The sequence below is a fragment of the Salmo salar genome, chromosome ssa01, assembly GCF_905237065.1.
Source record: "Salmo salar chromosome ssa01, Ssal_v3.1, whole genome shotgun sequence".
In the NCBI taxonomy this organism is placed as follows: Eukaryota; Metazoa; Chordata; class Actinopteri; order Salmoniformes; family Salmonidae; genus Salmo; species Salmo salar.
In genome coordinates this window covers 5,892,805-5,904,477 of record NC_059442.1, presented here as the reverse complement: position 1 = coordinate 5,904,477, position 11,673 = coordinate 5,892,805, and the positions used below count along the sequence as shown (strand labels likewise).

The 11,673-nt window shown below is 42.4% G+C and overlaps 1 protein-coding gene across 2 annotated transcripts; it reads left to right on the top strand.

Annotated features, from left to right (window-relative positions):
- The first annotated feature begins 322 nt into the window (after positions 1–322).
- On the top strand, positions 323–11,672 carry synj2bp (synaptojanin 2 binding protein). 2 transcript variants are annotated; one of them, XM_014195782.2, is made up of 4 exons: positions 323–527; positions 6,624–6,760; positions 7,255–7,350; positions 7,615–11,672. In XM_014195782.2, the coding sequence occupies exons 1-4, from the start codon at positions 461–463 to the stop codon at positions 7,765–7,767; spliced, it is 453 nt and encodes a 150-aa protein (XP_014051257.1). In that variant the 5' UTR covers positions 323–460; the 3' UTR covers positions 7,768–11,672. The 2 variants fall into 2 exon arrangements, with proteins under 2 accessions (XP_014051257.1, XP_014051175.1); XM_014195700.2 differs by having other exon boundaries at positions 7,255–7,365.
- The last annotated feature ends 1 nt before the right edge of the window (position 11,673 follows it).

Sequence of the window (11,673 nt, the reverse complement as noted above, 5' to 3'; positions counted from 1 at the left end):
ATCTCCCTCTAGGATTGAAGACAAAGGTATTGTTTTAATAATAAGGGTTGTCTAAGACAAAGGTATTGTTTTAATAATAAGGGTTGTCTAAGACAAAGGTATTGTTTTAATAATAAGGGTTGTCTAAGAATAAAGAGAGCTGATATATTATGACTGGTTATCAATAGGGTTTCTACAGCTACAACAGCCAGGCACCCCTAGGGGTACTACTACCCAGCTAGTACCCCCACATTGAGGAACCATCTGTTTCTCTTGAACGATAATAACAGTTACAGGTGGTTCAATCAAAGGTCACGAGTAGAGCGGTAGATTGAAGAGCATTCTGGGAAGTGGAGTTCTAGTCCATCGGATAGCAGGAAACTGCAGGCAATAGAGACGGTACTCCTGCATGAGTTCACCTTCACATTTATAACTACCCTCAAAAACAGCTATTTAGCTTGTCCTCCGGATTCCTTACATCATGAACGGGTCAGCAATGTATACTGGGCCTATCGTGCTGGATATAAAGTTGAAAAGAGGACCACAAGGTAAGAAAATAGCTTTCAGTCGCAACTCCGACAAATCTACTGTTAGTTGGCAAGCTTGCAAACGGATGGCCTGGATAGCTAACTAACTAGTTAACTGTTGTTAGCGAGCTGGCTGTCTATTTCATTTATGCCAATTTGGTAGCTCATCTGGATATTGGAAATAGGCTTCAATTTGAACGCCACGAGATCGGGTTTTCCACCTTTTGTTACTGAGCCAAATGAGGATCTAGCTAGCAATGCTAACTACACTGAACTAAAATATAAACGCAACATGAAACAATTTCGAAGATTTTACTGAGTTACAGTTCATATAAGGAAACCAGTCAATTGAAATAAATTCATTAGACCCAAATCTATGGATTTCACGACTGGGAACACAGTACCCGTCAAAAGTTTGGACACCTCATTCCAGGGTTTTTCTTTTCTTTTTGGTATTTTCTACATTGTAGACTAATAATGAAGACATCAAAACTATGAAATAAGACATGAAATCATGTAGTAACCCAAAAAAGTGTTAAACAAATCAAAATATATTTTATATTAGAAACTTTTCAAAGTAGCCACCCTTTGCCTTGATGATAGCTTTGCACATGCTTGGCATTCTCTCAACCAGCTTCATGAGGGAGTCACCTGGAATGTATTTCAATTAACAGGTGTGCCTTGTTAATTTGTGGAATTTCTTCCCTTCTTAATGCGTTTCAGCCAATCAGTTGTGTTGTGACATGGTAGGGGTAGTATACAGAAGATAGATAGCCCTATTTGGTAAAAGACCAAGTCCATATTATGGCAAGAACAGCTCAAATAAGCAAAGAGAAACGACAGTCCATCTTTACTTTAAGACATGGTCAGTCAGTCTGGAACATTTCAAGAACTTTGAAAGTTTCTTCAAGTGCAGTCACCAAAACCATTAAGCCCTATGATGAAACTGGCTCACATGAGGACCGCCACAGGAAAGGAAAACCCAGGGTTACCATTGCTGCAAAGGATAAGATCGTTAGTTTCCAGCCTCAGAAATTGCATCCCAAATAAATGCTTCAGAGTTCAAGTAACAGACACATCTCAACATCAACTGTTCAGAGGAGACTACGTGAATCAGGCCTTCATGGTCAAATTGCTGCAAAGAAACCACTACTAAAGGACTCCAATAAGAAGAAGAGACTTGCTTGGGCCAAGAAACATGAGCAATGGACATTAGACCGGTGGAAATCTGTCTGATGAGTACAAATTTTTGATTTTTGGTTCCAACTGCCATGTCTTTACGAGATGCAGAGGTGGTGAACGGATGATCTCTGCATGTGTGGTTCCCACCGTAAAGCGTAGAGGTGTGATGGCGTTGGGGTGCTTTGCTGGTGACACTGTCAGTGATTTATTTAGAATTCAAGGCACACTTAACCAGCATGGCTACCACAGCATTCTGCAGCGATATCCTGTCCCACTATCATTTGTTTTTCAACTGGACAATGACCCAACACACCTCCAGGCTGTGTAAGGGCTATTTGACCAAGAAGGAGAGTGATTGAGTGCTGCATCAGATGACCTGGCCTCCACAATCACCTGACCTCAACCCAATTGAGATGGTTTAGGATGAGTTGGACCGCAGAGTGGAGGAAAAGCAGCCAACAAGTGCTCAGCATATGTGGGCATTCCTTCAAGACTGTTGGAAAAGCATTCCAGGTGAAGCTGGTTGAGAGAGTGTGTAAAGCTGTCAAGGCAAAAGGTGGCTACTTTAAAGAATCTAAAATATATTTTGATTTACCTTTTTGTTGTTGTTGGTTACTACATGATTCCATATGTGTTATTTAATAGTTTTAATGTCTTCACTATTATTCTACAATGTAGAAAATTGCAGAAATAAAGAAAAACCCTTGAATGAGTAGGTGTATCCAAACTTTTGACTGGTACTGTACATATCTACCTCAATTAAATCGTACCCCTACACATCGGCTCGGTACCCCATGCATATAGCCAAGTTATCGTTTCTCATTGTGTATTTGTTACGTGTTTTACTTTGCTATTATTTGTGTATTTTCTTTCTCTCTGCGTTGTTGGGAAGGGCCGGTTAGTATACACTTGTTGTTTACAAAGCATGGGATGAATACAAATTAGGTTTTTCGAGCCAGTCACCTCCAGTGAGAATACCTTTTATGTAGCTAGCTAGCTAGCTCGCCTCAATCAAATCAAATGTTATTTGTCACATGCAGATGTTAATGCGAGTGTAGCGAAAAGCTTGTGCTTCTAGTTCCGACCATGCAGTAATATCTAACAAGTAAACTAACAATTTCACAACATCTACCTTATACACACAAGTGTAAAGGAATGAATAATATGTACATATAAATATATGGATGAGCGATGGCTGAACGGCATAGGCAGGATGCAGTAGATGGTATAGAGTACAGTATATACAGTGCCTTGCGAAAGTATTCGGCCCCCTTGAACTTTGACCTTTTGCCACATTTCAGGCTTCAAAAACATAAAGATATAAAACTGTATTTTTTTGTGAAGAATCAACAACAAGTGGGACACAATCATGAAGTGGAACGAAATTTATTGGATATTTCAAACTTTTTTAACAAATAAAAAACTGAAATTGGCCGTGCAAAATTATTCAGCCCCCTTAAGTTAATACTTTGTAGTGCCACCTTTTGCTGCGATTACAGCTGTAAGTCGCTTGGGGTATGTCTCTATCAGTTTTGCACATCGAGAGACTGAAATTTTTGCCCATTCCTCCTTGCAAAACAGCTCGAGCTCAGTGAGGTTGGATGGAGAGCGTTTGTGAACAGCAGTTTTCAGTTCTTTCCACAGATTCTCGATTGGATTTAGGTCTGGACTTTGACTTGGCCATTCTAACACCTGGATATGTTTATTTGTGAACCATTCCATTGTAGATTTTGCTTTATGTTTTGGATCATTGTCTTGTTGGAAGACAGATCTCCATCCCAGTCTCAGGTCTTTTGCAGACTCCATCAGGTTTTCTTCCAGAATGGTCCTGTATTTGGCTCCATCCATCTTCCCATCAATTTTAACCATCTTCCCTGCCCCTGCTGAAGAAAAGCAGGCCCAAACCATGATGCTGCCACCACCATGTTTGACAGTGGGGATGGTGTGTTCAGGGTGATGATCTGTGTTGCTTTTACGCCAAACATAACGTTTTGCATTGTTGCCAAAAAGTTTGATTTTGGTTTCATCTGACCAGAGCACCTTCTTCCACATGTTTGGTGTGTCTCCCAGGTTGCTAGTGGCAAACTTTAAACGACACTTTTTGTGGATATCTTTAAGAAATGGCTTTCTTCTTGCCACTCTTCCATAAAGGCCAGATTTGTGCAGTATACGACTGATTGTTGTCCTATGGACAGAGTCTCCCACCTCAGCTGTAGATCTCTGCAGTTCATCCAGAGTGATCATGGGCCTCTTGGCTGCATCTCTGATCAGTCTTCTCCTTGTATGAGCTGAAAGTTTAGAGGGACGGCCGGGTCTTCGTAGATTTGCAGTGGTCTGATACTCCTTCCATTTCAATATTATCGCTTGCACAGTGCTCCTTGGGATGTTTAAACTTGGGAAATCTTTTTGTATCCAAATCCGGCTTTAAACTTCTCCACAACAGTATCTCGGACCTGCCTGGTGCGTTTCTTGTTCTTCATGATGCTCTCTGCGCTTTAAACGGACCTCTGAGACTATCACAGAGCAGGTGCATTTATACGGAGACTTGATTACACACAGGTGGATTCTATTTATCATCATTAGTCATTTAGGTCAACATTGGATCATTCAGAGATCCTCACTGAACTTCTGGAGAGAGTTTGCTGCACTGAAAGTAAAGGGGCTGAATAATTTTGCACGGCCAATTTTTCTGTTTTTTATTTGTTAAAAAAGTTTGAAATATCCAATAAATTTCGTTCCACTTCATGATTGTGTCCCACTTGTTGTTGATTCTTCACAAAAAATTACAGTTTTATATCTTTATGTTTGAAGCCTGAAATGTGGCAAAAGGTCAAAGTTCAAGGGGGCCGAATACTTTCGCAAGGCACTGTACATATGAGATGAGTAGTGTAGGGTATGTGAATATTATATAAAGTGGCATTGTTTAATGTGACTGATACATTTATTACATCCAATTTTTTATTATTAAAGTGGCTAGAGATTTGAGTCTGTATGTTGGCAGCAGCCACTCAATGTTAGTGATGGCTGTTTAACAGTCTGATGGCCTTGAGATAGAAGCTGTTTTTCAGTCTCTCGGTCCCAGCTTTGATTCACCTGTACTGACCTCGCCTTCTGGATGATAGCGGGGTGAACAGGCAGTGGCTCGGGTGGTTGTTGTCCTTCATCTTTTTGGCCTTCCTGTGACATCGGGTGGTGTAGGTGTTCTGGAGGGCAGGTAGTTTTCCCCTGGTGATGTGTTGTGCAGACCGCACTACCCTCTGGAGAGCCCTGCGGTTGTGGGCGGAGCAGTTGCCGTACCAGGCGGTGATACAGCCTGACAGGATGCTCTCGATTGTGCATCTGTAAAAGGTTTGAGTGTTTTTGGTGACAAGCCAAATTTCTTCAGCCTCCTGAGGTTGAAGAGGCGCTGCTGCGCCTTCACCACGCTGTCTGTGTGGGTGGACTATTTCAGTTTGTCTGTGATGTGTACCCCGAGGAACTTAAAACTTTCCACCTTCTCCACTACTGTCGCGTCTGTGTATAGGGGGGTGTTCCCTCTGCTTTCCTGAAGTCCACGATCAGCTCCTTTGTTTTGTTGACATTGCGTGAGAGGTTATTTTCCTGACACCACACTCCGAGGGCCCTCACCTCCTCCCTGTAGGCCGTCTCGTCGTTGCTGGTAATCAAGCCTACCACTGTAGTGTCGTCTGCAAACTTGATGATTTGAGTTGGAAGCGTGCATGGCCACGCAGTCATGGGTGAACAGGGAGTACAGGAGAGGGCTGAGAACGCACCCTTGTGGGGCCCCAGTGTTGAGGATCAGCGGGGTAGAGATGTTACCTACCCTCACCACCTGGGGGTGTCCCGTCAAAGTCCAGTACCCAGTTTCACAGGGCGGGGTCGAGACCCAGGGTCTCGCTTAATGACGGTTTTGGAGGGTACTATGGTGTTAAATGCGGAGCTGTAGTCGATGAAGAGCATTCTTACATAGGTATTCTCCTTGTCCAGATGGGTTAGGGCAGTGTGCAGTGTGATTGCGTTGTCTGTGGACCTATTGGGGTGGTAAGCAAATTGGAGTGGGTATAGGGTGTCAGGTAGGGTGGAGGTGATATGATCCTTGACTAGTCTCTCAAAGCACTTCATGATGACAGAAGTGAGTGCTACGGGGCGATAGTCATCTAGTTCAGTTACCTTTAGCTTTCTTGGGAACACGAACAATGGTGGCCCTCTTGAAGCATGTGGGAACAGCAGACTTGGATAGGGATTGATTGAATATGTCCGTAAACACACCAGCCAGCTGGTCTGCGCATGCTCTGAGGATGCGGACTGGACCGGCAGCCTTGCGAGGGTTAACACGTTTAAATGTTTTACTCACGTTGGCCATGGTGAAGGAGAGCCCGCAGGCTTTGGTAGTGGGCCGTGTCAGTGGCACTGTATTGTCCTCAGAGCGAGCGAAGAAGTCGTTTAGTTTGTCTGGGAGCAAGACATCTGGGGCTGGACGAGTTGAGTTGAACTAGCATTTCCATTTTTATAATTTTTTTATTTTTGGAGTTCCGTTAACCGCTCTACCGCATGTGCAATATTATGTTATGACAAGACTGACCACATAGAAGGGAATTTATAGGCAACTTCTGGAATGGTTCTGCTTGTACTTTGTCCCACATGGATAACATTCTAATCAGCAGACTTCTCCTTCAGTCCACACCTCTCCTGACCTTTCTCCAACTAATACTTTCTGCACTACCATAGTTACATAGCCTTCCCCATAGAGATAGAACACTTTCTTATTTACAACAACACCTAGGTGTATTTGTAGTTGTCCGCATACTTTAAGTCAGAACTGTCCAGAGTAGTGATGCTAGGCTATCAGTCAGCAAATGTCCATGTAATGAGAACTCAATACTAAGTATCTCACCTTTCACTTTCATTTCCTGTTCTCTTTCTCCCTCCCTCCAGGTCTGGGGTTTAACATCGTGGGGGGTCTGGACCAGCAGTATGTCCTGAATGACAGTGGGATCTATGTGGCCAAAATCAAAGAGAATGGCGCTGCAGCGCTGGATGGAAGATTACAAGAGGGAGACAAGATATTGGTGGTAAACATTGACTTTCACTTTTTTTTTAGGTTTGGAGAAGATAACCTAGTCCCCACTGGCTCAATTACTAGAGAGCCGACTGGTGGACTAGATTAGGGAGCAGAGGATAAGAAGGGGGAATGTAATGGGATGTTTCAATCAATCGTCTATCTGGGAAATGTTGTATTAGGCTTGAGACTCCAGCTTATCTACTGTAGATTTGTGGCTTTAATTACATGAGCCTTTTCACTGCAAGGGATATCCTAAATGATCATGGTACTGTCAATTATAGTCCTCCATAATGTATCAAGCTCCATGATCCTGTGTGGCTTAGTTAGTAGAGCACGGTGTTTGCAACGCCAGGGTTGTGGGTTCAATTCCCACGGGGGACCAGTACGGAGAAATAAATAAAAATGTATGAAATGTATGCATTCACTACTGTAAGTCGCTCTGGATAAGAGCATCTGCTAAATGACTAAAATGTAAATGATGTTAATTTCCTCTGTGTTATGTAGATTAATGGCCACAAGCTGGAGGACCTGTCACACAGTGCAGCGGTGGAGCTGTTCACGTCAGCAGGAGAGGACGTGCAGCTACGCGTGCAGCAGAGGGTGTGTGGGACAACCGTAGGCTCTTTTCACTCATCTGGGACTTCTCAATCAACTGTCTTGGGCAGGGCTGGTCATGTTCATTAGGGCACATTGTAGCAAAGTGTTTTGCAACTGATAACAAAAATAATTTCTTATTGGACACATTCAGATATATACTGAGGGATATAGCTTAGTAGTGTTCGGGGCCCACTGAACACAACTCAGATATGGTGTATAAGATGTGTTATTTTGTTACCCCTGAAGATCTCTCTCTGTTCCCCACAGCCCACCATGGCCATGAATGTTCCTACCAGTTCCAGACCTGACGGTGACTCTTCTGTTTCCTCCTTGGGAATACTGGTGGCTGTCCTGGGAGCTGCTGCAGCCATTACTTTCCTCTACATGCGCTTCCAGCCACAACTGAGGAGGCACTTTTAACACACTACTTTCTCCTCAATGCATTTTTAAGAGCAAAAGCTGGGACTGGACTTTGCTGAAGGCCAAAAAAAAAAAACCGAGGAAGAAACGAACTAGTAAAAAAAGTAAGCCACGTTTATAGTTGTTTATATGGTTAGAATTATAATTATGCATTTAGTTTAATTTTTTTCTCCTGTGTATTTTGTGAAATTTTTTTATATATTTTTTTTTTTCCATAGTTGCTTAACCCAAATGCTAAAAGTACTTTGTTCTCTTGCCACAGGGATAACACCCATGACATGACGGGCTAACTTTGTCGATGTATAACAAAGAGAGATGTAGGCTTCATAATAAACATGGCATTCCTACTGCTGCTGAGCGGAGCTGTGCTCCTCAGACAGAAGGACTTGGTGGTTAAAAAGCGTTGTTTATTCCAAATATATAGTTTTATATCCGTCGGGAAGGGGAGAGATTTATTTGTGGAGTTTCAAGGCAGAGGTTGAGCCCTAACTCACGCTGCTGGCTCATTAGTTTTGTGTTCTCACAGGGAGGTTTTTGGAAAGGCCATGTTGTGTTCAGTCACTCAGAGGACCTTTGTAACTGAATGGCTGATCTGTTTTGGGGGAGCCTGGCTATGAGAACTCACTCACTGTATTTTGATTTAGCTAGTCTGTTTATACAGATGCATATTAGCTATGTGTTTTTGTTTTCAATCTTTCTTTTGTTAATGTTTTGTGTCCCCCCCCCGTCTTAAAACCGTCTTTATAATGTGTCTCCTCCTGTAGCCTGGTCCCAGATCTGGTGTCTCCTCTTGTAGCCTGGTCCCAGACCTGGTGTCTCCTCTTGTAGCCTGGTCCCAGATCTGGTGTCTCCTCTTGTAGCCTGGTCCCAGACCTGGTGTCTCCTCTTGTAGCCTGGTCCCAGACCTGGTGTCTCCTCTTGTAGCCTGGTCCCAGACCTGGTGTCTCCTCTTGTAGCCTGGTCCCAGACCTGGTGTCTCCTCTTGTAGCCTGGTCCCAGACCTGGTGTCTCCTCTTGTAGCCTGGTCCCAGACCTGGTGTCTCCTCTTGTAGCCTGGTCCCAGACCTGGTGTCTCCTCTTGTAGCCTGGTCCCAGACCTGGTGTCTCCTCTTGTAGCCTGGTCCCAGATCTGGTGTCTCCTCTTGTAGCCTGGTCCCAGATCTGTCGTCTCCTCTTGTAGCCAAACAGTTTGGCGTGACAAGGAGTTAGCATGATGGCACAAATGGACTGGGGTTGATGGAAACCAGGCATCTCTTTAGTGTATGCCACGTTGTAGAGTATGTCACCTCCCACGTGTTATGTCTCTGAAAGAGAGATGGTATTTTAAATGCTTCCAGGTTCACATTGAGGCTTGGGTTATTGTTAAAGTATTTTCTATTAATCTAATCCAGATGTGTGCATCACGTAAACAGTAACGGCCGTAGACTACATGTTTTATGGAAAGGGGAAATATATGTCGCTTAATCTATTGCTTTCGTTTGTTTGCAAAGGAAAACTAAATATTGTGACTTTCAAAGGAATGACGAAAGGTCAAAGAACTCCATGGGGAGTCATTCTGTTGATCCAGTTCTCTGATAAAGGCCCGATGCTGCCACCTAGTGAACGTTCAGCATTCCTGCAGCTCATCCAATCACTGTAATAGACGGTGGACTAACTAGGTGTCGTAAGGGGTGTAATGTCCTAAATGGCGCCATATTCCCTATCTAGTGCATTACTTTTGACCAGGACCCAATAGGTAGTGCTCTTTTCAATTTGAGAATACACGTAGCTGGTAAAAAAATTAATATTTCTGTTAAATTACATCTGATACATACTAAATATTTCATATTTATTTACCACTGAAATTTCATGAAAAACCAAATAAATATGTATACCAGCCTAAAGGTAAACAACTCGCTTAGTGTGCTGCCGAACTGCGGCAACAAGTGGCAAAAATAGGACGTGTATTGAGAACGGGTTAGGTGGCGTGTTCATTCCTGGTCCAACGCTGAGCGGGCCAGATCCAACAAAAACAGATAGAAAACTAGTGGGTTATTAAAACATCTGTCCTTAAAAACCCTTGTAATGGACTCACCTTGTTTGAGTGTAGCCTATGTCTTGAAATATCACATAGGCCTAATGATTTAACGTAAAAGAAGCGAATATAATAGCGTTGGCTATAGCATAGAAGTAGGCCTAAATTACTGTAACACTAGAAGGGGAAAAAAAACACTTCTTTAAGCTTTTTAGGATCCACATTGAAGCTGAGCAGTCACATTTCTTTCCCTCGTGCGGTCAAAACTCAACAGCGTGTTGCACTAGGCAGGATATAGCCTAAGCTTTCTATGATCGAAAACAAAACACACGAAAGACGATTACTTTGAAACCGTCTGTTGTAATTCGCTCACGAAAACAGTAATTCCTGAAGCTCTAAATGCCTGTGGTATTGGGTTTTACCTGTATGTAGGTGTGTGACCCTGCTGACTTATAGGAAGTTAATGAGTTCAATAAGTACATGCCACGGAAGAACCAGATCAGGACAGTAGTCTGGTAGGCCTGCGTCACTTGGACAGCGATGATAATAACTGCAATGCCAATGCTGTGTGTGTGTGTTTTTTTTTTTTTATGACGTTAGGGCACCTATTAAATTCATGTTGAATTTGCGTGCACCAGCATGAGTCATTAATGTAAATTTAGACTGTTCATGTAGCACCTTGGACTGGAGTCCGGACACCCAACTGAACCTCAGCCAGACACTGACTGTCCCATCACTTGAGTACAGAATATCACCTCTTCAAACTGTTTGTTTCAGATGGCATTAATGATTATTGGTATAACAAATGAATTGCTGTGGCGTTTTGACCTAGTTGAGGTTGGCCAGATGTCTACACTTTGTCCATGAAACAAAAATCAAGCTAGTATGAAAATAGACGACATGTAAAATAAAAAAATTAAAAGCTGACCTCTCTATGTTTATTCTGCTTCTATGTGTCCACCAGTTTGGTGTAGTATAGTTCCCCTTTTCATCGAATTAAACCTTGCCATGAATTGAATTGGGTCAGTGAACTTTGTGGAGCAGAAGAAATTGTGTTGCCCTATTCTCACTTGACTTGACACTGAAACGTTAGGGAACTAGAATGAACATTGGACTTGTGATGTGGTGTAACGATTTTTATGGGAATATATAGACCAACTTTTTAAGATGAAAGATCAAATAAAAGTGTAACAAGTTATGTTTGTACTAGATATTTTCTAGACAAGGAGGCTGAATTGGCAGCTTTTAGGCTAGCTAAGTTGAATTAACCTGAGTGACAGTGGCTGTTTTGTGCCATCTTGTCGTTCCATTGGCTTGACAACGAGCAATGGGATGCCATCAAGTAGAAGTATTGTGTTTTTACTGTGGGCAGTGACACAAAACACTTGTAGAGCCCGTGATGGGCAAGAATCTAAAGGAAATGAATGGTATTATATGGAGTCACTAACAATGACTAATCTAGTCTGTTTGTATCCCAAATGGAACCCTAGTCCCTATGTAGTGCCTACATAAGCCTCTGATCAAAAGTAGTGCACTATATAGGGAATAGGGTGCCATTTGGGACTAAGTAGTGCACCATATAGGGTGCCATTTGGGACAATACTATGTATTTGTTTTAATTTAAAGCACATTAGGTGTCTGAAATAATGCGGCTTGAATTAACTTCCATTATCTTCCCTAATTTTATTATGAATTTTCCGTAAGAGACATACTGAGTGCAGCACATTCAAGTTCACAATTCAAGTATGTTTGCCCTGTATCGTTGTTAGCCAGTACTATGTTTTGGGATTATCAATGTTATGCATTGTATAATTTTTGCCTTAAAATAAAGCAGTATTTTTGTTTTCAAATTGAATAAAACAATCAAATAAATAAACCTTTATGGTCAGCAT